The sequence below is a fragment of the Xiphias gladius genome, chromosome 17 (genome assembly GCF_016859285.1).
Source record: "Xiphias gladius isolate SHS-SW01 ecotype Sanya breed wild chromosome 17, ASM1685928v1, whole genome shotgun sequence".
Classification (NCBI taxonomy): Eukaryota; Metazoa; Chordata; class Actinopteri; order Istiophoriformes; family Xiphiidae; genus Xiphias; species Xiphias gladius.
This window is the reverse complement of record NC_053416.1, coordinates 14586423-14612675: the sequence shown is the minus strand read 5'-3', so window position 1 is coordinate 14612675 and position 26253 is coordinate 14586423. Positions and strand designations below refer to the sequence as shown.

Sequence of the window (26253 nt, the reverse complement as noted above, 5' to 3'; positions counted from 1 at the left end):
GGTGATCTACAGTGATGGAGTGATGGTCACAACATACAATACACACTAGCCCAAATAAATTTTATTCTCTGCATTCCATGGCATGTAATGTAATATTTAGTGCCACAAAGTGCATTTTGTGCACACAATGTCTTGTATCACAAAAACATCAGAAACTTAAACATGTGGCACTTTGCAGCTAGTACATCCTTTGTACTGTGCTGTGGGAAGCATCACTTCTAAGTGTCTATATCTGTCATGCTTTTCCATTTAGGTTTTAGCTTTTGTACTGAACGGTAGATTTATCCAAGATCCTGCTGACTGCTCTGGTAATATTTGACTCCAAACAGTGTATACCCTGCACTCCAGCAATTGACCAATGCTCCTCACAAAATGAAATATCTCTTGCTGTCACATTTACTGAGAACAGGATAGAAACCTTTTGACCCACAACATGCTTTACTCACTTCCAATGCCATTCGTAAACAAAACTTATATGGCACTTTACCACCTTATAAAAAACATATTGTCCATGTATAAGTTTGGACAAAATTTGAATAAGAGTGGCTGTAATTACAAGGGAAAAATACACAAAAATACTGGTTATAGTTCATATGAAAAAAAATATATTACAACAAATGTGATACTTGTTACATGTTTGAAGTAAACTATGGAAAATTACCATGTAAGTCCATATTATACCCCAATTATTACCCTGCCCAAAATGTTACCTGTCTTTACAAAGAATAAATAGAAATCAGACACTATTTTCTTTTCTCTGGCTCGTTAAAGTACATCATCATCCTATGTTATCAGCAAAAAACAGAAAATGTGAAATATTTGAAATGGCAGTTCGTAGTTTCTGCTAATTTCACCTCAATTCTAAACCTCAAAGTGGTATGTCGAAGCCATTTGGGCACTTAAATATAACTGGCAGAATGACAGTCCTACATTATTTTTCACAGCTATGCAGAGGATTCGATTTGGAGTTGGGAGGTAGCGGTGATGAGGTCTTTGGGAAGGCTTTCTCTGGCCTCTTGCATCTTTCTCCTCGCCCTCTGGAAGGCCTCTGACAGAGAAAAAAATTACTTAGTAAACAATACATACTCAATACAAGCTGACTTCCCACTCAATTTAGCCTTCAAACTAATTTTTAAATCTCCAGACCTTGAGCTACATGGAGTACCGAATAACTAATTCTGAGCGAATGTCTTTACCCAGGATGGCGGAGACAGCTCCTTGCTGACTAAATCCTCCCAACTGGTCAAAAACTTTCTGCCTCCTCTTCTTCAACTTGGTGGCATCAACAAAGGACCTGAAACATAAAAACATGCATATAATAAACCACACATTCAGCTACTGTAGTGGAAATGAAATTATTTAGTTGTATGATAAATGATGTTGATAAATAAGATATTTAGCTCAAATACTGTACACAAACAAATACAGACACCCATAGTGACATATTCAAGGTGTGTGGGTCACTTTTGTATTTCCATTTTTATAATACTGTTTAGAGAATTCCATTAGACTTTATATATAAAATGTTTATACCTCGAAAAAACATGGTAAGAAACTCTAACGGGACCCACAACTTTACCCGTAGATTTTGCTAGAGCCAATTTTTAACATTTTCCAGAGAATATTTCCTCACTAAATACAACTTGACGTAGGGGATAAGCATGGATGTGATTTGTAGCCACTCTGTAACACCAAAAACTCATTAAAAAAAATAAAATAAAACACTAGTGGTTTGGCTGCTGAACTGATCATTGCATCTCTGATAAACTGAATTACCTGAATTTGGCTTCTGATGTTTATATCTTGCACCATGGGAAAAGTTATAACAGTGTACAGTATATTGTTCTGGTCAGGTAATTTCCCTGAATCAGATGTAGCTGCTTTTCTAATAATTCACTGTGGTGCCAGAAATTTGTGGGATATTGTAGTTTAACCATTGTGGTGAAACTAATATAGGCATCAGGCTATAGGACACAATAATAAATCCTTAACATGCAGATCACCAGCTGCAGAAATTGTGTGGTTTTTTCCCTTCAGTGCTGGGTTAACTTGAACATGGTTTACCTGGCTTGCTGGATGCAGTGCAGACTAAAGGTGACACTTCCTGTGGTTTCAGTGCAAAAGCCAAAGCGACTCAGCCTCTCTCCCTACAGACATTTATGGAAGTATAAAAAAAACTAAAACATCATTCAGTATCATTAACATAACATGAATATGGTCATAAACAGTGAAGGCGCCAATATATTCACAATTGTACCAAGAGGGAAATGTATACCAAAACACAGCACTGTTTTTTGTGACAAAACATTAATGCAACCAGAACTGTGCTTATTTACAAGAAAAATCAACAGGTTACCTTTAAATATTGCAAAGAGAGGCTATGATAAGAAACTGTATTTTACAACAAAATTATGGATAGTACAATTCAAGTAACTTAGTGGTGATCTTACTTTGACTTTCCATTTAGCATTAATGTAAAGCAATAATGCAAACAGAAATGTTTGTATTATTGTGTGTGATTATTCAGAATCAGGAGCACCATTTACATAGGTGAAGATGTGCAGAGTATTCATATTGTACTTTAACATAATTATGCTTTTGGTTTATTGATGATGTTTTTTTATATGTAATCTTATTTACTTTGCATATTAAAAAAGAATGTCTGGGATTTTAAAAAGGCAAAATCAGATTATGAAAATACAATTTGAAGCACAAATATTCTGTATATTCACATTGGAAATACTTGCAGAATAATCAACTGCAGCAGAATCTGCAGCTTTTATTGTGTTCCCCAGAGAGCTTCCACAGAGGTTGGAGCCTACCTTGAAGGTCCCTGGTATTCGGACATAACTGTGGTCTTCAAGCTCCGGAGAACCTCCAATAAAGAAGCGTCGCAGTGCAGAGACTGTCCCCGTCTGAAGGGGTCTCCATGTATGGCATGTTATTATATGTTTACCTGGCACACATAAAAGTATACACACACATACAAAACATAAAATGTGGGCAAACAAGGCTAAGGACTTGATGAAATGTTCATTAATTTACAAAACATGTAAATGTTTCATTGGTGAATTAGTGATTACTTCAGTATCTACATTTCTAATCCCAACAGGTACCTTTACAGTTTTCTTCAATGAAACAAGTCTCTTCTGAAATTAAATAACCAATACCTAAATTTAGAAAGGGAAAAAAATCGTTTCTAAATGGTAATTTGAGCTGAAATGACTGGTTGATTAACTGAGTAGTTAATTAATTGATAGACAATTAACTGTAGCTGTAACTTAATTTAGCAAAAATGCCTTCTCTAACGCTGCTTTTCTTTGTTATACAGACTATGATAGTAAACTGAATATCTTTGGTTTTGAACTGTTGGTCGGACAAAACAAGTAATTTGAATACGTAACCCCGGGCTTTAGGAAGTTATTACGGGAGTTTTTCATTATTTTCTAGAAAAAAATATGAACCAATTAATTGGGAAACTCCTTAGCAAATTAATCGACAACGAAAATAATTGTTCGCTGCAGCCCCATTTTTATATCGCAGCTTTTCAATATACACTGCATACCAGGTATTGCAGGAAAAAGCAGATAGCCATAGCCTTCAGTTCGATAGCGCTGCCAGGAGTCCAGAGAAAGAACCTTGAAATAGAGCACTGGCCACTGAGGAACTGATTCTGAAATAGAAGAAAACTCATCATTCTAATCATTTAAATGCGGTAACATATCATTAAAATAAAACAAAATCACTAGCATTTTACATGCATAAAAAAAATAATTTAAACATAATACTCCATAGTAGATACTAACCCTCACTCTCTTTTTCACTCATGTAGAAAGCCTCAAAGCTGAAGGGGTAACTGAAGAATGCTACGTTTTCCTGTTGGCAGGATGAATGTGGATAGTTTGACAAATCTCAATAGACATGCTCTGAGGTTGTTCACCAGCTTCTTTTACAGCATACACACCTTCCCTAATGTTTTAGTTCGGCAGGTCTGGGTAACACCTGAGAGAGACTGGAATGGCAAACTGGACCAATCTTAAAAAAATTAAAACAATACAAGTTGAAGTGGTAAACTGAGTTTAGTTTAACTGATTTAAAAGGTCGTAACAACACCACAGTATCACTATGTAAATAGTGTCATATACTGTATGTAACTCACTGTTGGGCAGTTCCATGAAGAAGTGAATGTATAAATTATCATATTCAAAGCCTTTAGCTGAAACTGGGTAGAAAGAAGAAGAAGGAGATTTAATTGCCAAAGATTGTTAATTTAGAAAGGTGAACTGTGAGCACAGCCTTCCTACTCACTTATCTCTCCATTCATCAGGTAACGCAGAATACCTACAGGGGGCTAGAGGAGAGACATTTGGTAAGTGTAAAAGCCATGGCAAGCCAGTTATGGACCAACATCAAAAGTGTTAAGTAGCAAATATAACGTTTTGATTTTCCTTTAGTGTTAATACTTGATCAATCATTTCAGTCATTTTTCAAACAAAAATGCCAAACATTTGTTGGCTACAGCTTCTCAACTGTGAGCATTTGCTGCTCTTTGTTGTCATGTATAATAAACTGAATATCTTCGGGTTTTAGACAGAACAAGTAATTTGAATATGTAACCTTGGACTCTCGGAAACTATAATGGGCATTTTGCTTATTAAATTACTTACCATTTCAAAGTCCTGTCCAACAAGGCTATTGAGGTACTCCTTGTGCCTTACATACAGCTAGAAATAGAGAAAAGGGGAATGTATCAATATCTTAATACAAGTCCTTTGACTTCATAATCTCCCCATCATCTGAATATGATCATTAATAGCTCTACAATTCTTCAAAAAAGCTGATGAAGATGAACTCACATCTTTGTACATGTTCTGCTCCCTGTCCTTTTCCTCTGGTTTCATGGCTGTGGATACATTCTCCACAGTAAGACGCCAAACTTCTCTCTTTTCCCCCTCTGTTACAATCCTGCTCAACAGCACACACACCATATTGGTTTTCTTTTCCACACAATCCATCCAGTATTTGTTGATATATGTCCGCTTGGATCAAAGTCGCAGATTTTTAGCTTCTAGCGTGGCATAGTACAGCACTGATGTACAAAATTTCATGTTGGACATATACTTGTTATAAAACATGTTGATATGACAGCATATCAGTCAATGCTGGACATTCTATGATGTTTTGAACTTGCCTATAGGGCTCTTTGCCTTTGTTGAAGTCAGGTTTTACAACGACTGTTCCACTGCCATCTGTTTTTATAGTTACCAGCAAACATTCATTCTCTTTTTGGCCCAGCCTGAGAAAGCAAATACATAGCGAGAAAATCATAACTGAACCAAATCCACAGTTAGATTTTCATTTACGATGTCAATGAAATCTGCTAATATCAAAAGGTTCCTTGACGTGGTCACAAAACCTTTCAAAATGTATAATGCATCTTATACACCATTTTTGCCTGGTGTTAACATGAGGTCCGTATCTGGATATTTCATGTGAATATGTACAATTAATGCAGGTGCAAATTCACACACAACGCTTTGCAATTCGTATGTTATTGGATTGGCCAATCTAGAAGTTTTTGGCCTCTATTAGTGCTATGGAAAACCTTCTATGAGTTCGCCCCGTTTTTTGTCTGAGCTCACACACAAGGATGCATATGCACACGCACGTGGGTGACGTGAAACACATTCCTGCCAATGGTTTCACACTATTCCACTGATCTACAGTTGGTGGTAATGCACTGAGAAACACAGCAATGTAGCAAGAAAGGCAGGAAAAAAGAGGACTAATAGCAAGTAAACATAGATATAAATAATACAGGATTCAAAATATATAAAAGCTCCGTTTTGAAAATGTTTTATGAAAAAGTAAAAGCATTCAACACATTTGTTACAGCTAAAGGATAAGGTTTTGGTAAGGAACACAGAATGTGAACATCACTTTTGTTTGACTGGACAAATTCTGTTTGATTAGACTCAATGATAAACTTCCACAGGCCTTAACTCCCCTGCTTCCTACTATCTCAAGCTGCCTGTCAAAAGACGAGACCTTCCTCTGCAAAGGAAAAATAAGCAGAACCCATACAGCATCATGGCTACCTTTGACCTGAGATGCACCATGTTGACTGACAAGTCAACCAGCCTCACCTACCTAATTTAGATAGATAGACAAATCGATAGATAGACAGAAAGATAGATATGGAATTTAGCACCACTACAACAGAGGACACATATTGAGATTTGATCACAGTTAGGGGAAGGATCAAGTTAACAATAATATTTATTAATACCAGGTGTAAATCCAAAGGCTTGCGATATGATGTAATCATTACATATCCAAATACAGATCTCATGTTAATACCAGGTTGAAACTGATGAATGAGACTAATGAATGAGTCTGGTTTTGCCATGCTGCAGGCAAAATTTCCCATGTTGGAAAAAGAAGACTGAACTGAAGAGAAATTGGGTCTTCGTGGTTATGGCCTTACCTTCCAGGGGGGGCCAGGTCTCCCATGATGTGCATGGTCTGCATAGCATTATTAACCACATGACTGCTCTTCACAAAGTCCTCTGTCGGCTCCCAGTTGATGATTTTTGACTTAGGGATACTACAGTCCCTGCAAAATACACCAGACCATCCTATCTCATGACTGTTTAAAGCATTTAAGATTACAACTCCCATCTTTGAGCATTAAGAAACATCATTTGGACGAAAGTTTCTTAATGAAATTTGATCCTAACTGAATTGCATTTACACAATTTAATGCAAACCCTGTATGTTCCACAGACAGAGAGTTAGTTACAATACGGGAGGCTAATTAGCTGAATTCTGAGAGTTGGCAAACAGAATACAGAATTTCTAAATAGCAGACATCTGGGTTATCAGTCCATTTAAATAAGCGAGCTGGTGTTTCACCTACATGGTTCGTCTCTCCTGTCGTCTGTGTCTTACGCTGGCCATCCTTTCAGCCAGAAAGGTGGGGCTGGATTTGGTTGTGGTCATTAGGTCAGTGGAGTGCTGCTTTCAGAATCAAAAACAAAAAGCTACTCACAAACACAGCTACAGACAATAATTGTAGAATTTGTAGTTTCACATCTATTTTCACATAGAAAGAATAAGTGCAATACAAGAGGATAAAGCTGTTTCCTCTTGAAGTTACAGCACTTACACTGGAAGTGTGGAGAGACATCTGGTTCATGTTTAACACCAAGGTTTCAAAGAAGGTAAACTTACCATAAAAATATTATAGTCATCACAAATTCAAAGACACTGACTAAAATGACAAAACACCCAACAGAATAAAATCGAATCACTATGTTTGTCAGTGCCTTCAGGAAATGTCTTTTGTCTTTTCAGACACTAGGTTGAACTAGGTTGACACTCCAAGAAATCTGCTTATTCACCTTGTCTCTGATAGATCTTATTTGGTCTCAACTTTAATCTGTTGTGTATATAAAACTATAATGCTATAATGTGAATTATATGATGATGGTGTAATGTAAGATGCAGCACAACCTACCAGTTGGTGGAATGGAAGACAGTTGGTGTAGCGGTCATGATCAGTGTATGTGAAAATCCTGTGATTTCGTCGGCCCTTGGCCCTGTTCAGAGCCTTGACTTCTGTGTGGTACTGCCGGTCCAGTGGGGTCTGACATGCTGCCTCATTTTGGAACAGCTCCATCTCATACTGGAACCACAGACAGAGACATGATGGCAAGGAGGTAGAGGAGGTGGGGTTCATAAACAGAACACACAGAAATAAATCTAGATTTTTGCTTGTTAAAGTAAACTACAATTGACAAAAAATAGTTTGAACTCTTGACCTTTGAGTTGCTTTCTTTTTAATCTAAACCACTTTGAGCTACATGAAATAAGCCATTATAATTTGCTGTGTGATGAGGAAACTAAAGGCTCAAAGTTCTACCTGACTGAAGAGTTTTTCCTGCCAGCTCACCACCAGCTCCTCCTCATTATCACCTGGTGACACAGTAACAGATATGTCAAGTTATTAAAATATGTTTTGAAGGAAACATCCGCCCAAAACTTTTGTGCATGTATAAATACAAGTTATACACAGGGGCTGTTACATTCCTTTACCCATTGTTGTGTGATGGTATATTTTACTTTGTGTGGCTACCTGAGAAAATAAAGACAATGTAACATCACTCCATGTTAATTCATATTTAGAAGGAGAAAAATTTCAAGGTGCCATAAAAAGAGCTGACAATTTTTCCTCTCCCTGAGGACCCCAACGTGTATCTGATCTCAAATTCTGCACCAAAAGCAGCCAAAATAGCCAATAACTCACATATCTAAGACATACTGTGTTTTGAGTAAGGGCCGAAACTTCTTCTAACGTGAAAACTACTCGCTGTTAGTCGCCATTAATATCAGTGCCTATTGATTTTGTCATAGCTCTTTCGCCTGATATTGAAAAACCATCAAGTCCTGCCTGTTTGAAAGTCAAGCAGGGAAATGTAGTAAATTACAACATTTACTTAGGATGTTGTAAGTGAAAGAGGTAAGCTGGTGTAAGTGGTGCTACACATGAGTTCAGTACATTACAAAAGAATCTATGGATTATGAGCGAGTGAAAACTAAAGTTAAAGACTGTCCAACAGTGTTGTCTTACGGGAATCAACATTACCGTCCATCCATCTTCCTGCAATAGTAGTAATATTACCTGTCTGGCCTTGTGAAGTGAGGGTTTCTAGTTCAATCGCTCCTCTGTCTTGTTGGGACAGAACTTCTTCCTGGAGGTGCTGAGAAAGGGCTGCTGTTGAGGTCACTCTCTCTATACGCACCCTAAAGTGGGGAGACAAATAGATGACGTGTTAAGATAACGTGTTTTGAGCTGTGTGTAACACTGGAGTTTTGTAGCTAGGCTAATGTTAACGTTACCTTTAGTTACTTACTTTATTCGCAGGTTTTTGACAGCATCCCGGGATCGATACACAGCTTCCCCGGTATCAGTGTTCCAACAGTCTGCCATTAATATTTAGCACTAAAACATAAAAACGCTATTGGTTTGAGATTAGCTAGAGCTGGCACACAGCTAGTTTTACTAGTTCTAATCTTTTTACGTACTTTTTTGCAATTCACTAGCTAAACTGCTGACAGCGATTGCAAATGTAATTGGCAAGAATTTCAGCGAAAACTCAATGTTAATGTTGTAGGCTAAAGCTACAATGAGAAGCTAACAAGCGAAGAGTCAAGCAAAACGCACGGCAAATGGATAGTTGTCGTTGCCATAGAGATAATGGCAGTTCTTCTTCTTATCATTTTCTCAGCTGTTCGTAAACCAGCTTACAGGGGCATTACTGCCACCTACTGAGCTGGAGTATGGAGCAGCAGTTTGACGGGAAACCAGTGGGCACATCGCTTATTTCTCTCTGCTATATAGACACATCAAGGAATTCTGTCTTATAATATACAATGCGTTCACACTCCGAATGTGTGTTTACAGTTCTGGAAAGTACTTTAAAGTAGTAATAAGCACTGTACAATTTCGCTATTTGTACTTTACCTGAGTATTTCTATTTTATTCTATTCTATACTTCTACTCCAATACATAGGGAAAGTTGTACTTTTCACCCCACTCTATGTATCTGACAGCTGTAGATACACGTTACAATTCCAGTTAAGATTATACAGCAACAATGTGATAAGTCTGTGAAACACATTACATTGTTCAAAATTAAATCAGTGATTTCCAACCTTTTTAGCTTGTGACCTTGGGGCCCACTCATGTTGATGTTTATTAGTTGTTAGCTGTTCAACCAAAAATGCATCCCCCTCTAATCACCTAAACATTAGAGAATAGTCCAGAAAATTAAAACAGATTTGTCTATCAATTTCATTTTTCTTCATTCTTCTCAAAACAATTACCTCCCGAACACTGAAACTTTATTTTGTGACACTTTGGAGGGGCCAGACCCCTAGGTTGGAAACAGCACGATTAAACTACCCAGCTGTATACAAACTAGTTAAAAACCAGCTCCACCTTGACCATCTACAACAGACAAATGGCTGCTTTCACATATAATGAGAATATAGTTCCAGTTTTCTCGCCGCACACACAGCAGAATTCACCTTCTGATAAGCAGGTTATACACTCTCCGAACCTTTTGGGGGCGCTATTGGTACGATATGGTAGCAATTTGTCATCCAATATGAAACGAAACAGAAGGTGAGGGGCGAGATATAGTGGCCGACGTCTCGTAACCAATCACACCGCCTGGCGGGTCTTGAGTTGTTGTTGTGCTGACCTGTCACACTTCTGTAAAAGATTATAACGTTGCAACAGCATGGCGTCCTTTGTGACTGAAGTACTCGCCAGTTCTGGCAAACTGGAGAAAGAGGACCTGTCCAGTAAAATAAGCAAAATGTCGCGCAAAGTGGAAGATACTAAGGTAATCCATTAGCTGGCATAGCATTAGCTGCGCAGAATAAAGTTTGAACTAGTGTTAGCTGTTAGCGCTAACATTGATGGGTATGAAACTTCACTCTTCCTTTGACTAACGTCGGCTAGGTTCTCCCTGAAATAACACAGAACTGCAAACAAGCATTAGCGACACCATTGGTTAATGTAAACCGACTAGCCAGCCGTTTAAAGCGAGTTGAGTGCATTTTCGTTAGCAAGACAGTTAGCTAGCCAAATGAGGTACCACCTAACTAGCTACGTGGCTCCATTATTTTCAAACTAAACAACATTGGGGCACATTTGACACCTCAAGAAAATTACTTTACATTAGAAGTAGTAGCATGCATCCAATAGCAAAAGATAAACATCTTTTCTCTAAATGTATAAACGTCAAAGGCTACGTGAAAGCTAAAATATTTCTGCATTCGGGCATTTGATAGAAAAACACAGGCTTGACGCTAAAAAGCCCAGTAACCTTGATGAGACTTAAAACCAATTTAGTACATCAGAGCCGAATTAACAGTCAAATAAGTCGTAGATCAATTGCTAAAGTAGAGTTATAAGATGATTTAATGTTGTACGAATGTTTTGTGCGTGAACATCGTTAATAGTAGAAGAAATCATAGGGGTTTCTTTTGTTTATGGTCCAAATCAGCTTTTATCATGGACAGTAGTCGAATTGGTGAAATCACTGATCAGCTGACGGTTATATTAATCCATCAGTTGTCAGCCATCAAACAAAAGTGGCAAACATTCTCTGACCGCATCTACTAAAATGCGAGGATCTGTTGTAATGGGAATATCTGTGTTATTTTTGTTTCCTATGTAAACACTTCAATAAACTGAATTAGCCATAATCTGTCTTGCTTCAGTTGAGAGCATTGGACAGTAGTTGTTGGAAAGACATGCCTACCTAGAATGACTGATTGGCATATAACACCCACAGAGGTTTTCTGTACATAAGTAGTCAGTCATTTTTAAAGTGATCTTATGCACAAACCAGTGTAATTAACAGTATATAAACATGAACTACTGTTTTAACAAGTGGATCAGAATTATGATATACATACATAATTGTACACAAATTGCAAAAAGTTATGCCCTGGGCTTAATGCAAAATGACAAATTTTCTATTAAGTCTTTTTTCTTAATGTGTTTTTTTTTTCATAGGAAGAAGTATGTGACATGATAAATAAGAGGTATGGTGACTTCCTACCTAGTCTTCAAGGATCTGAGGAGCTAATGGTACAGGTTGATGAGGTCTCCAAAGAAATGGATGTCCTTAAAAATTGCATTGAGAATGAGGTATGTGTGAAACTTCACAAATTAAAAGAATACTAAACCTAGGTCCATTGAAAGAGCTGAACAGACTGGGTTCTGTTTATCTTCGGGCAGATTTACGGCAGTGCCATAGTTTTTTAACTGTTTGGTGTTTTTGTATGTTAACACAGGTGCAGCAGAATATTCACGTGGCTGTGGCTGAGTACGCAAAGCTGAAGCAGCAGCTGGAGAAAAATACTATGGTCATAACAATGCTAGGACACCTAAAAGAGGTACATCATACATGCAATTTATAAGTTCAAATATAATTTTATTAAAATTGATGTGTAAATAGTGTCAAAATGCCCAAATTATGAACCTAAAATATACAAGATAAAATAAAATGACATATTTAAAATAAGGATAAAAATGTCACTTTATTGACATAGAAAGATTTTAATTTTATACAGTCTTATATTAATTTCTTCCTGTAAGGAGCTCATATTAAAAGTTACTATCTGCATTCTCCTGAATAAGAAATAGGGGTTTGTATTAGCCGTACATTAAATGAAAGTCTTGCTCTCAGAATTGGATTAGCGGAGAAAAAGTGGTATTTTGAGCATCCATAATTTTCATGTTTAAATGTCTCTGTGGCTGTCATTTCCTCTGTGTGACTCAGTTTCACAATGCAATGGAGGAGTTCAGCAAAGCTTTACTGGAGAAGAAGTATGTCGAAGCCGCCAACCAGCTGGAAAAGGTAAACGCTGCTTACATCATGTCCACACAACCTTACTTCTACTCTGAACTAAGACTGGGCAACTAATCAAAAACTCATGAAAACTTAACTAATATAGATCCTTGTCTCTGTATGGTAAATTTCTTCAGACAGGTTGTCAACTACCCTGTAATACACCTGAAAGTACAACAACCTCACTTAGCAGTTGTTTTGGGACATAATTACTCACCAGGACCCGGTCTAAAGCCCATGTGAGCCTGGAAAGTGACGTTAACTTGTTGGAGAAATTACGTAAATGTCGGAAGAATAGCAGTAACAGGAAAATCAATCCATGTTGGCTTGCTAGTGGCATGATTTGGCTTCCGTGAACAGAACACAAAACAAAGCTAAGTGTAAATTCTGTCAGAAAAATAGGGCACTGTTAATCTGTTAAGATTTGTGTAGCCCCTTTGGGATCAATGTGTTTGAGGGTATCAAACGCTTGCATTGACCAGTCAAGTAACACCAGCAACGCAAATCCATTCAATCCTGTCTCGGTCACATTGAAAATCGTGGCTGAAATTCCTCCTGTGTAGACAAGCATTTATACAGTTAAAGTAGGCACTTAAAGTTCTACAATAAGGTCAGGGATAGGGGAGAAATCTGATTACTGACATGCAACATGTATGTGTATTTACAGTCGCCTAGTTTCATAAAGGGCATGTCAACATACTGATTGATGGGTAATATTTTTTCCAGGCAAGAGCCAGTGTGGATTCATTGAAGGGCTGGAAGACTTCCCAGCTGCTGCTGCTCAGTACTCTCAGTTCTGAGCTGACAGTGCAGAGAGAAAACTTAATTTACCACATGGGAGATGAATGGAAGCGCCTCGTCATCTGGAGATTACCATCCTCAAAGGGTAAGATTTCCTCAGAAAACTGGTGGAAAATTTTTGATATGTTTGTCAGATGTGGTACTAATACAACTATATGACATATACTCTGTACCATACGTTGCTGATTGCCAATTGTTTCCTCTAACAAAATAAGCCAAACTTGTCAAATGAAACAGTGTTGTCTTAAAGGTGCAGGAGACTTCACTTAAAACTCCCTACTTCTCCCATAAGGTATACATGTAGGTATACATGTCATACTCATCATACAGATGACTGCAAACCAATACTCACTGGCTCTCACCTTTAAAATAACGACTGCATTAATTCCAGTCATAATCTCAAAAAAATCACAGAACAATATCAGAGATCACTCCCAACCAGCTTGTACAAAATAGATGCATTTTTTAAGATGGTATTTTTACTTGGTAGTATTTCTTGTGTGGTATATTTCAAAAAGATGACAGCAAACCTACCTGAACGTGTTGCATTAGCGGTGATGTTGGATTTGTACCACCAGAGCCTGCAGGTCTGAAGTCCTTCCTGAAGGTGGAGCTGAACCTGAGCCATTCTTGCAGTAAGGACAGCGAACAAAAACCACCTGCTTTGCTGTGCTGCGTCCTGCAAGCTCTGGCCATCCAGGGAGGCCTTCAGCACAAGATCAAACTCTTCAGTAAGAACAAGCAGTCCTTTCATGATGCGGTTCTTTCATGATCTACTAAAAATGTATTTTCATACCTTCCAAACGCTTTATTTCAGTTAATTTGATATTTATATTACAGTTTTTAGAGGGTTGTGACGAACATACAGTATGTGCTGCGTGGTACACTATACAATTGGAAAAACAAACTAATCAGTGCTTTCTGTTGCACTATGTGATGGAGACACTACTTCTAAGCATATTTTTGGTATTTCTGCACTACAACTTCTTGTAACATACTAACCAATGTGTATATTGATACTGATGTATCTGCAGTAAGATAATATCGGATGAATTATGGGCCTGGTTAATCTATCGATTTAGCTCTAAAGTAAACTATTTCCAACCTGCTCAGTACTTGTGTCTGTTCTGCTGTTTCCGTTGTTCAGGTCAAGTACTGTTGAAGAACATGTTAAAGCCGTTGGTGGTGTACCCGTCACTGTCAGTGAGGGTAACAGAGCAGCAGGATGAGGGAACCATCCTGGCCTTACAGTGTTTGGAGGAGAGCCACGAGGAGCGATCCACACCTTCACAGGTCTACAGCAAACTGCTCCTGGTGCTCAAGACACTGCACTCACACCTGCTAGGTACAGTATGGCTGGGCCCATATAGAAATGATATAAGATGCTTTAAGTTTGCTCAGTGTCACTATGTTTTTCATCCTGAACACAACTTCATGGGTCATGAAGTGTATGCATAATTTAGGCTTAGGCCAGTCAAATTACAAAGTAGTGACAGCCTGAGTATGCAACGTAAATAGCATTCATCATATGTATTACCCATACTTACCTCAAACTTTCTATTCTCGAAATATTACATGATGAGGTTGAGAAAGGCAAGTCACATTTCTGTTATTTTTCAGATGTGTCCATTGGTGATAAAAAGCTCTCAGCCATCCTGGGGGAGCTGATTTGGGAGGAAATATCCCAGTGCATCATCCATGAGTGTCTGGTCTATTCCATCCCCACCAACAGCAGTCAGCTGGAGAAATATAACACTGTATGGACCTTACAGCAGTTTGTATAGTATAACAATATTGTAGCACATACAGAAAATATACAGGTGTTGGCTGTTCACTTTTATCAACAGTTATAGACAAAAATTGTGTCTTTGTCTTGCTGTTCTAAGAAATTATTCTATTCTGCGTAACAGCGGTATCTAGATAAGAATTACATTTATACTGAATGTATTTTTTCTTGTATATATATTTAAGGTGATCAAGGAAACTGAGGAGTTTGAGAAGTCTCTGAAGGAGATGGAGTATCTGCAGGGTGATTCCACAGACCTGCTCAAATATGCCAGGGATGTCAACTGTCACTTTGCCAGCAAGAAGTGCAAGGATGTTATTGTGGCAGCCCGCAAACTCATGACCTCCAAGATGCACAACACTGTCAAAGTATGTGTGAGCTACGGCTAAGTGTCTGGATGAATACACTGAAGGCTGGTGATTGATTCAGTTGACAAAATTTAAAATGGAAGATCGAAAATATTGTGCATGCATATGTTAAGCTGTTTTTCACTAAATAACTTTTAGAAACAAAGGTTTCCCAGATATACTCCTAGTTGAAGAAAAAGATGCCTTTTCACTCGTAAAAGGGAACCATTAAAATAGGCCTACTTCTATTAACGCAGAATGTAAACCCCACATTCGTGCAGCAAATTCTTCATGCTGTTTATCAGTCACACACTTGCACACTCCCCTACCAGGCCCTTGGAATCAATCAGAATTCAAGTGAACTGAATTGAAGATGCTTGCTAGCCCAGCAGCATTAGGGCTTCAAACAACCTATAATGTAACACCCTTTTAATGTAATTTGACACATGGTCTGGTACTCACACCAATACAATCCTTGCTTTTTCAAACATAATATATACAGAAAAAAATGTCTTATTTTGGTGTTACACATATGGTGTGATACAGGTGTTCATTAAATGGTTTGGCTGTCAGCCACAGCTACATGAATACTTCTTTAACTGCATCCACAGTAGACCTGAATCAGGCCAGGTTCAAGTATTACATTCATGATGTAGTACTTCACTTGTGTTTAAATATTTTATAAAATGGATGTACAGAGTTTAGATAAAAAAGCTTTAAAACGTGTATAATAGGATTATATATGAATAAATATATCCAGTACAACAGCAACATTAGACATGGCTGCAAAAAAATACCATGGAATTGAAATAAGTACCTGTCTGACTCTGACACTTAAAGAATGGCGCACTGTAAATTTGGCAATATTGTATTGGATTGCACTACACTATGTCCAGTTTTACATGATGTATCTTCAAAATTTCTTGTTTGTGTCCTTATTTAAAGGGGTTATTTATTTAATTATTTGGTTCTGTTCTCCCTCTGTTAGATTACACCAGACTCCAAGCTGTGTCTCCCCAAGCTGCCTGCTCCAAGTTCAGAGGTAAAGGTGAAGCAAGATACAACAAAGGAGGAGATGACAATGGAGAACGCAAAGCAGCTGTCTGCTTGGAGTCTGCGTCTACCACCGTGTCGCATCAGTGAGTCAGTGCAGCAGCTGATGGAGCTGACAGTCAACACCCTGTGTGAGGCCGTTGGAAGCTCCACACAATGGTATGTTACACTACTCAAAGACCGCACTGTCTCTTGTACTGACCTATATATCATTTTTTTGTGGCTGGCAGCACAATGTAATAGTTCAATAGAAAAAACCAAGACTCCCCCTGACAGTAAGGGTTTCTTTGTTGTTGGTCTTGCAGAGAGTCTTTGGCTCACAGCACTGTTTATCTACCATGATTACAAAACACTGTGAAGCTAGTCAAGTCAAAGCACTTGCAGCCTACTGTCAGGACAAGGGCAGTGACTTACAAATTGACAATAAAAGATTAAAAAAAACAATTCGCGATCAACTAAACTGCTTAATGTCAGAGAAACTGAATTATCAGAAACAATAAATAACTGGAAAAAATCTTATCAAACCTACGCTGAAAAACAATGCAAATTTTCAAAACAAAGGTCAAAATTGAAGCAGCAGAGGCCAAGATATTCTGACGTTTAGCCCTTAGACAGACTCAATGGATTCTGCAATTTCAATAATACATCTTGATAATGTTTTTATATTATAGACCACCAGGTTTCATCAGTAAAGAAGTGTTCTAAAATGTACTACATTTTTCTGTTCTTTTTAGTGCATTACAACTATTCTTCACCGTGAGAAACATTTTCCAACTGTTCTATGATGTTGTACCAACATATCACAAGTAAGGATGTTTCCATCATATAACGTATAGCAGACCAAACCAACACATTTCACGGGCATAAAAGGTTCTCATTTGTTTCTCTGTTACTCCATCCAGGGAGAACCTGCTCAAGTTCCCTCACCTAGCTGCCATTCAGCACAACAACTGCATGTACCTGGCCCACCACCTTCTCACCCTGGGCCACCATTTCAGAGCCCACTTGCCACAGCCCCTCAGCGAGGGTGTTGCAACATTTGTTGACATGGTGCCCGGATTCAGGAAACTGGGTAACAAACAGCTCTACAACTGTCGACCACATTGCTATGGAATGTGTACAGAAATTTGTGGTCGCCAGAAGCTGATTCCTAATAGTTCTGGTGACCAACACTTTTGTCTGTGACAAGGTTTCTCAAAAACTGGTCTGCACATTTTCCTTTAGGTTCCCAGTGCTTCTTAGCACAGCTGAATGTCCAGAGAGCTGAATTGTTGGAGAGACTTTCCACTGCTCACAACTTCTCCAACCTGGATGACGAAGATAATTACATTGCAGCTAGCAAAGCAGTAAGACAGGTGAGAGGAAAGGCTTTGAAAATAAAGTTTAAATGAGTTTTAACTATGAGAGTGTGTCAGAAAAATGGTGATTCAGCTGTAGATGTTTGTGTTGTAATGGATTGCACTCCAGCGTTGAGGAAATATCTATTATGAGTATCATAAGCCTCACTAAGGCTTTATTATTCCTTCTTTCCTGCATGCACTGCTTTTCATGCATACACTTTTCATCTGTTTGTTTTATTTCAGGTCATTCATCAGTTGAAACAATTGGGTACAGTATGGCAGGACGTCCTACCAGTCAGCATCTATTGTAAAGCCATGGGCAACCTCCTCAACATCGCCATCACAGAAATCATTGCCAAAATCATGATGCTGGAGGTTTGTCTTTTTTTCCATCACGGTGCCTCTATGTAAATGTAGGACTTTTCTTATGCCAATGCAGAGATGTTACTGTGATAAAATGAATATAACAAAAAAAAAACTGGCAATCCTTCAATTATTTTGCAAATGTTCCAAATGTATCTCCTTTTACAGTCATAAATGTGATGGCAGAGCCGTCAGACAGCACAAATAAATGCTGTTCAGTAATAAAGGCCTGGTGATAAAACATTGAGTAGGATGGAATTATATGTACTAGAATGTCCCAAATGACCAATTCAGCATAATGTACATTCGTAAGTCTGGGTTCTGATATCTGTATTTTTGGATGCGGTCCTTAGTTGATTAAAATACCAACATTTTTTAAATTCAAACATTAACAAATCTCTCTTTTAAAAAAAACAAAAACAAACAAAAAAAAAACACAAAAATAGAAAAGTGATATTATCTATGAAGATGATCTACTGTATACTCACAGTATAAATTATTACATTGCTGATGATCAATAAGGATTTTATTTCTCACTTAACTGTCTACAGGATATTTCCTCTGAGGATGGGGAGCACCTACACACTCTGTGCCAGACCATCATTGAGGAAGGTCCTCTGGTCTTCATCCCTATGGCTGAGGAAAACAAGAACAGGAAATATCAGGAGGAGGTGCCTCTTTTTGTGAAGAAGTGGAGTACCTTCAAGGAGCTGGTTATCGTGCTGCGGGCCAACCTGCAGGAGATTGTCGACAGGTAAGAAGGATACTTGACGATGAACAATCAATAGATAAAAATCAAAAATAAATAAAACATAGTATGGGGTATTTTCAGATCTTAAAATCTGAAATAATATTCAGTTTATCAAAAAAATTTCAATTTTGTAAGACATTATAAGGCTTCAGTGTAGTCTTTACATCCAGTAACTATAGTTAGTTACTTTTTCCTATTTGTTCTCCCTTCTGTTCAATCACCTCCATTTATCTAGACTAGAATTAATGATGGTTTGTTTAGTAAAAGATTAAGGACTATAACTGGGCATGTTAAATGAGAATAATATATGCTGGAAACTAGCATTAAAGTTATATTTATGTAACTTTACAGACAGATTCGTAGTCCCCAAGCCAAATAACCTAATAATGTAGCTTATTTTGTCAGACTTTACAAAGCCCGTCTAAAGCCACAGAAGACATTACATAACTGTTTTCACATGCTTAGTAGTACTCCTCATGAAGAGTAAACTGACCTTTCATGTGTCAAATTGGTGGAGTTTCAAGTCATAAGGCTTTTTCCATGGATGTGTTGGACTGGCTGATTTGCCCATAATTCCTCTCCACAGGTGGGCTGACGGTAAAGGTCCGTTGGCGTTGGAGCTCTCCAGTTCGGAGGTGAAGAATCTGATCCGAGCTTTGTTTCAGAACACAGAGAGGAGAGCTGTTGCTCTGACCAAAATCAAATAGATACTTGGAGCTAATGACCACCAAGAAGATATTACAGCACTTTTTCCTCTGAGTCATGTCTTTATTCATTTGCATTTTCGGTTATGTCCATTAAATATATACACTTATATGTATGTAGATTGAACAGTTTGTCACAGAGAAATGGTCGCCCTCTCTGGGTGTATAAACTGGTTGTAACCAATCTGTGGGATATGTTCCTTCTCAGTGTTCAGACTGCGATTAGTCCTTACAGAGATTACATGAAGGATTTTTAACATCAGGATCCCGCAGACTCAGTCGCATAGCTTTGGGGGTTTTCCATGAAGCCAACTGAGATTGTGTAACCAGTGGCTAGCCATCTGTTGACATGTGATGTCATATCCAGGGTTAACTTTAGTGTCACTTGTTGGTCCAGCTTCATTCGTGGTGTGTTTCAGAGGTCTCCGCTTTTCAGTACTGATGTCATCTCAGAAGAGAGTTTGTTGAGTTAAGTTTGTTCAAACCTCAATGCCTTTAAATGAACATTTAGTTCTGACAAAGACACCCTGGTCATTGCATCTTTTGTCAAAAACTTTCTTGTGCAAGCCATTAAACTGAACTCTTCTATAATGTATTTATTGTTTGTCCAAATAAACCAAAAGACTCAAATTTTTAGAACCTTTTCGGAACTGTTTGTTTTTAATGAATATGATGTTGATCTTGGTGTGAGTACATGATGCTTGTGGAGTGGTATTGACCTTCTAATCTAACACTTAAAAAGCAGAGTGATGTTTAAATTAAGCTGTAATAATTTGACCTGATATGATGACACTTGAGGTAGTGGTACACTGACAGAGTTGCCATACCCACATGCAGTGCTATGGGTTGAACATGGTCAGTATTTGCACTGTGAATGACGTGGGTGGAGGAGACAAGCAGCTGGGCAGTCGCACAGAAGCTCTTCTCTCACTCTGTGTGTCTTTCCTCATCAAACCTGTTGACTTCAGCATGGAAGTTCATTTCTGGCAGCAGCTGTATTTGTCTTAAGGTAGGATTTACAGAGGTATGTGATTATTTCACCTTTTCGTGATGACTTTTTGCAGCAGATTTATTTTAATCAGTGGTTGCAATCAGAAAAAACAGGTTATTTGACATTTTGTGTATTTGTTAACTTGACAGGATGATTTTTTGAATAATTTTAGATCTGCAATTAACCAATTTTTTTTTTCATCATCAATCTATCTGCTGATTATTTTCAAATTATTTGATTAATAGTTTGGTGAATAAAATCACAAACTTCATTTATCAAGTCACAGTTTCCCAGAGCCCAAGGAGACATCAAATGTCTTTGTTATGTCTGACAGATAGTACAAAATCCAAAAAATATTCCGTTTACTATGATCTATGACATGGGAAAAGCAGAAACCAGATAATATTTGGAAGTTTTGATCAGAAAATGATCTAAATGATTAATTAATTATAAAAATAGTTTGTGATTAATTTTCTGTCAACCAACTAATTGATTAATTGAATTGTTTCAGCTCAAAACAATTTGCAAGAAGTTTCCTGTAAATCACTAATTAGGTTCCAATTATGGGGAGAAGAGAGTGTGCAATTGGGACACTTCCACTTAAACTTACAATAGTAAAGCAACACTCATTCAGAATAGACTCAGAATAAATAGATGTTAACATTGTAACTAAATAGTTCTTTCTCGCCCTTGTAATAACTTGAGTTAGAAGATAAATTATGATTTTTTTTTTTTTTCTCTGCCTGTTTCAGAAGATAGATTCCCTCACAGTAAAATCCTGTCCATCTGATTGACTTTGCACAGTTAGGTCGTGGTCAGGATTCAGAAACATTTTTTGTGTGTGTTTTGATACAGTAAGCACAGCACAGTTTAAACATTTTTGCAAGAGAGAAGTGAATTTACCACTGTTCCTTTGGCCACATCTGGACAATACTAATTCTAAGCCCTCTAGCAAATACAGTCAGTAATCTTTTCAAATCCATCATGTTCCTTGGTGTTTCTCCGATTAATTTTGAGGATTAGCGACAATCCCTTCATGTGTAATAAATTGCAGCAGCGCTGAGACAGTGATCAGCCCACTTCAGATAGATGAAAGCTCATCTTATGTTGACGGGGAAGTAAAGCAACATTTGCTTTTGGAACATCACCTTACACCATTACAATTTGGGCTGAAACTTTTATCTTGGAAGAGAAACAATATAAAGAAGAGACTGAGTTGACAACAAAATGAAAATGGAAAATGTAATATACTTGTTGCATGGAATGAACTGCTCAAAGACCAATGGCACACACAACTCTTTATTTCCTTATTCACTTATTAATACTTAAGTATTGAAACTCTAACAGGAGTTAGACTGTTAACATTTAGTTGTTTTAATGATGTAACTGCAGCTGCTTTTGAAAACTTACATATTTGATCTAACTCAGTTTAATGTAATTGCCCAAACAGAAGCAAAACGTGAAGAGTAATCAACATCTTGAAGACCTCAGCAATGAGCTCCACTGTGTTGTGCAGCAGAGAGATGCTACAAAATGTTCAGTGCAACAGTCACGTCAGCCCCGTCAGGATTGAGCCTCGCAGGAACTCCATTCCCCCAACGCAGACTCTCACTGCTAAACATCTGCTGGCATACCTGCCCAGACCGCAGCCACAATCGATTCGTTACACTCCTTACAATTACAAGGTACAGCTTTCTATATTAATCACTGTAAGTCAGTACTAGTATCATATGGCAATGCAGCCTATGTTTTGGCAAAAATTGTATCCCATTTCAGATGTGACTCCCCGGGCATTGAGCCGTGCTTAATTTCATTCCACAGAGGAAAAAAAGATTGTGGCTCCCAGCCCCAAGTACATATGTTTTTACTAAAGGTGTAAATCTTTAAAAACGGGTTACATATTTATAGTTTTCTCTTTAAAAAAGGCTCACTGATTTCCTAAAACAGATGGGCACTGTGGATTTTAGCAAATGTTAATCAAATGAGAGTAAATAGTGCACTTGTTGAGGACTACTTTCAGCTGCAGATTACCACACATTTGGTGCTCTGGTGAGTATTCATGGTCATGTTCATTGTTGTGTTGATGGATGGGTTCATGGTAATGGCGGAACATGTCAGCCAGTGCAATGGTGTTGTGTAGTATAAAGTCTATGTACTCTATGGCACAGAGGAATAAGCTACAAAATATCAAGCTTTGGATCCACAGACAGCACTTAGAGGGATTGATACATTTTTGATTTTGTACTTTTAATTTGCTTTGTTGACTAAAAGAAAAATCTAGAATATCATGGTCATTTTTAATTGAGTTGAAGTAATAGGTTTTCGTGATTATTTTTTTCTCAAAACACAAACAAACATCTTGCAGACAACAGCTCATTTCAGGGGTGGCGTCATTTTCGGAGGTCTGAAGCCTGGTAGACTGAACCTGCACTTTAGAGGTTAAAATTAGGAATCTTCCTGATTTGAATTGTTTTGCTGAATAAAAATTGTACTCGTCTGACTCACATCTCAGGTCTGGTCTAAGTTACAAGGAACTGGACCTGTGAAGACCTCTACTAAAATCTACTGATTCTGTCAGCGCAGCGAGTAAGGCTCGGGGTTCAAGATTATTTTCTTCATGTGCTGAGCACTTCTAATGTGCACCTATCCAAAAAGAAACAGTTTCAGGACAGGGGGTGTCCCCTGGCCTGAAAGAAATCAAAACAAGTGATTGGCATGGAATTGATTTTTGGATACTGAAGACACAAAGGATACACTGGTCATGTCCTCCAGAATCTTTCAAAAGAGAAAGCCACGTCACCGATATCCATAGCCACATCTCTCTGTCACATTTTGGAAGAGGTTTGAGAATTGGAAAGCCTTCAATAGACCACAGGTTATGAATCTACTTGTCATTCATTTGGTGGTTTTGTACTTTAGCGTTTTGTGAATATAATGCATTGTTGTCTTTCATTTCAGGCTGCAGCTAAATCCACTGTTGCTTCCATGATGATTAAAAAAAGACCCTCTCTCATCCACAACTTGAACTATGCCAACTCTTCCTCACTCCCTCTATCCCAGGAGGCCTCTCCCTCCCAGACCCAGAGTCCCTGCAGTAAGTCCTCTCAGATCTCTCTGATTTTGGCTAAGCAAGAGCCCCCCCGACAGCACACTATCCAAGCAGCTCCTCTGGAACCAGTAGAGGAGACACAAAAGCCTCACCGTTTGCATCGCAGCAGACACCTCAAGCGTTTCAGCTCCCGGTGGCAATCAAGAGGCTCCACTGGCGGCAGCAACGTTCCGGTCTCTGCAATAGAGAAGCAGCATGGTGCAAAGACACACAAGAGGCATTGTAAGCTGCTGGGTGATGAGCACTCATTGCATGTCACTGCCAGCAATCGGCGCCAGCGTTACGTGACCAAGGATGGCAAGTGCAGGGTCAACCTGGGACCTATTGAAGACAAGAGTCGCTTTATCTCAGATATTTTCACCACATTAGTGGACCTCAAGTATCGCTGGTTCCTTCTCGTCTTCACTATGTGCTACATTCTTACATGGGTAGCCTTTGGCGGAATCTACTTTTTAGGTGCCTGGTTACATGATGACATTGTACATGTTAACGACCCACAATGGCAGGCATGCTTCGAAAACATAGACAGTTTCCTATCAGCCCTGCTGCTGTCATTAGAGAGCCAGAGGACTATTGGGTATGGCTCTAGGATGGTAACAGCTAACTGCCCTGAGGGTACGGTGCTCCTTATGGTCCAGTCCATCCTTGGCTCCATTATTGATGCTCTGATGGTGGGCTGCATGTTTGTTAAAATCTCCCGACCACAGCAGAGAGCCCAGACACTGATCTTCAGCAAGCACTGTGTCATATGTGAGCGTGATGAGAAGCTGTGCATGCTCTTCCGCATCGGTGATCTGAGAGAAAGCCACATGGTGGATGCCAAGATCCGGGCCAAACTAATCAAGTCCAGGCAGACCAAGGAGGGCGAGTTCATCCCGCTGGAGCAGTCAGAGATCAATCTGGGCTACGACACCGGGGGAGATAGGCTGCTCCTGGTGGAACCCCAGACCATAACCCACATCATCAATGAAAGCAGCCCCTTCTGGGAGGTGAGGGCTGAGCGTTTGAAGAGGGAAACCTTTGAAATCATTGTCATCCTGGAGGGCATCGTGGAGGCATCAGGTTTGTGCTGTCCTCCAACTAAGATCATGTCCATAGTACAGCAACTGCATTTAAAGACGTTGCATTTTCAGATCCTTTTCTGTCTTGAAAGAGGAGTTGTCAAAGAGTTTGTCAATTTTGTTTCATTTATTCGGAAGTGTGGATGGATGGGAAGACCTTGGCCTGCTGCTTGAGTTTCAGGATTTGTTCTGTTCTATCTGCTCTGACTGTCTCTCTGATCACTTATTTTGTGTTTCACCATCACCAAAGACGCAACAAAGGTGTTGTCCTTGACATATCTTTGTTTCCACACGACTTTAAAGCTGTGATTTGATTGCAGGTCTTCATGCTAACTGTATCTCATACAGAAAAAGAAGACAGCTTGGGTGTAGTGAGATTTGAACCTCGGTCATTTGCAATGCCCGTTTTGTACTGTGTATTCTAAGCAATCACGGGGAAGTTTCACAACAGCAGAAGGTGTCTAAACACTACTTCTAAGCAGAAGTGATGTAGCCATGTTTGAGTTCTGGACAAGCTAAAAACAACTGACGGGCTGTCATACAGTGGGCGGTTTTGGCCTCCAGTATTTCCAGAGTAAACATGTTAAAAGCATAGACTAATGTAAGGCCACATTTTTAGGCTATAACCCACCCTTTTTGGGTACGGGATGAGCTTAGACTTGGTGGATAGCAGCAATCTGTAGCATATGGTACAACTTGTGACCTGATATAACCAGTAGCTGTGATGGCAGCAGAGTTGCACCCTACTGTTACTGTTAAGATAAAGATCACCAGCAGTGCTGAGCAACAGACCCGGAAAGAAAGTTCCTTAAGTCAGTGTCTTTGAAAAGTTCAGTTTTTGTTATCATCTCTTCAAAACCTGACCACAGAGTGTTCTTGAAGAGGCTCTGTTCTTACTGGACGAAAATGCTGCCAAGTGTGGATGGAAGGCCAGAAATGGAGAGAAAAATATGTGTTTTCCAATATGTTAGCAAATTAGTCGATATAGGTTATTTAAAATGATACATAACAGTCCTGATGCGAATGCTGTTCAGAATTTATTCATGAGCTCTTTTTCCAATAAAGGGGCGTGTACCAGATCCCCTGATGACTTGTTGTGTTGCAGGTATGACATGCCAGGCGAGGACTTCCTACACAGAGGATGAGATCCTGTGGGGCCACCGATTTGAGTCATGCATTTCCTTGGAGAAAGGGGCCTTTCGTGTGGACTACAGTGCATTTGACAAAACCTTTGAGGTACAAATGTCCCTACTCAGCGCAAAAGACAGGAGCAGAGCAAAGGAACAACAAGAAGCATTGTTGTAGAAAATGTTGGTTAAACAAACAGTTGTTCATTCTGTACATTAATATTGTATGTATTGAGTGACTTAAAGTGATTGCGATATTCCCTGATAAAGTAAAACACTCACACATGATAATGATCTCAGGGTAGCCATAATTTCTGTTTTTCATTTGTGTGTATGTATTAAGGTTTGTTCTATATTTTTATTACAATATCAAATTTAATCTATGTTAC

At 38.7% G+C, this 26253-nt stretch overlaps 3 protein-coding genes across 4 annotated transcripts; 2 read left to right on the top strand and 1 right to left on the bottom strand.

Annotated features, from left to right (window-relative positions):
* Nucleotides 1-582: 582 nt before the first annotated feature.
* mks1 (MKS transition zone complex subunit 1) lies at nt 583-9248 on the bottom strand. 2 transcript variants are annotated; one of them, XM_040149638.1, is made up of 18 exons: nt 8916-9248; nt 8684-8805; nt 7925-7977; nt 7520-7687; nt 6920-7020; nt 6488-6616; nt 5192-5296; nt 4857-4965; nt 4668-4724; nt 4309-4351; nt 4160-4222; nt 3965-4035; nt 3807-3876; nt 3566-3673; nt 2823-2956; nt 2065-2147; nt 1197-1294; nt 583-1048 (listed from the first exon to the last, which is right to left on the bottom strand). In XM_040149638.1, the coding sequence occupies exons 1-18, from the start codon at nt 8990-8992 to the stop codon at nt 945-947; spliced, it is 1695 nt and encodes a 564-aa protein (XP_040005572.1). In that variant the 5' UTR covers nt 8993-9248; the 3' UTR covers nt 583-944. The 2 variants fall into 2 exon arrangements, with proteins under 2 accessions (XP_040005572.1, XP_040005573.1); XM_040149639.1 differs by having other exon boundaries at nt 6920-7017.
* A 941-nt stretch (nt 9249-10189) lies between these two features.
* zw10 (zw10 kinetochore protein) lies at nt 10190-20212 on the top strand. The gene is made up of 16 exons (XM_040151534.1): nt 10190-10412; nt 11594-11728; nt 11875-11976; nt 12363-12440; nt 13158-13317; nt 13811-13963; nt 14380-14577; nt 14853-14989; nt 15204-15386; nt 16354-16577; nt 17153-17224; nt 17321-17490; nt 17643-17773; nt 18002-18133; nt 18673-18875; nt 19459-20212. Exons 1-16 carry the CDS (start codon nt 10308-10310, stop codon nt 19577-19579), a joined length of 2304 nt encoding a protein of 767 aa, XP_040007468.1. The 5' UTR covers nt 10190-10307; the 3' UTR covers nt 19580-20212.
* Nucleotides 20213-22060: 1848 nt separating this feature from the next.
* LOC120802876 (G protein-activated inward rectifier potassium channel 3-like) lies at nt 22061-26099 on the top strand. Its single transcript, XM_040151054.1, has 3 exons — nt 22061-22252; nt 23526-24738; nt 25843-26099. The coding sequence occupies exons 1-3, from the start codon at nt 22061-22063 to the stop codon at nt 26040-26042; spliced, it is 1605 nt and encodes a 534-aa protein (XP_040006988.1). The 3' UTR covers nt 26043-26099.
* The last annotated feature ends 154 nt before the right edge of the window (nt 26100-26253 follow it).

Coding starts and splice junctions, on each gene's coding strand:
- mks1 (XM_040149638.1), bottom strand. CDS start 8,992: ATGGCAGACTGTTGGAACACTGATACCGGGGAAGCTGTGTATCGATCC. Junction 7,688..7,924: donor AGGAAAAACTCTTCAGTCAG/GTAGAACTTTGA, acceptor CTGTGGTTCCAG/TATGAGATGGAGCTGTTCCA. Junction 1,295..2,064: donor CACTGCATCCAGCAAGCCAG/GTAAACCATGTT, acceptor TTTATGTTTCAG/GTCCTTTGTTGATGCCACCA.
- zw10 (XM_040151534.1), top strand. CDS start 10,308: ATGGCGTCCTTTGTGACTGAAGTACTCGCCAGTTCTGGCAAACTGGAG. Junction 11,977..12,362: donor TGCTAGGACACCTAAAAGAG/GTACATCATACA, acceptor TGTGTGACTCAG/TTTCACAATGCAATGGAGGA. Junction 18,134..18,672: donor CCAAAATCATGATGCTGGAG/GTTTGTCTTTTT, acceptor AACTGTCTACAG/GATATTTCCTCTGAGGATGG.
- LOC120802876 (XM_040151054.1), top strand. CDS start 22,061: ATGAGCTCCACTGTGTTGTGCAGCAGAGAGATGCTACAAAATGTTCAG. Junction 22,253..23,525: donor ACACTCCTTACAATTACAAG/GTACAGCTTTCT, acceptor CTTTCATTTCAG/GCTGCAGCTAAATCCACTGT. Junction 24,739..25,842: donor GGGCATCGTGGAGGCATCAG/GTTTGTGCTGTC, acceptor GTTGTGTTGCAG/GTATGACATGCCAGGCGAGG.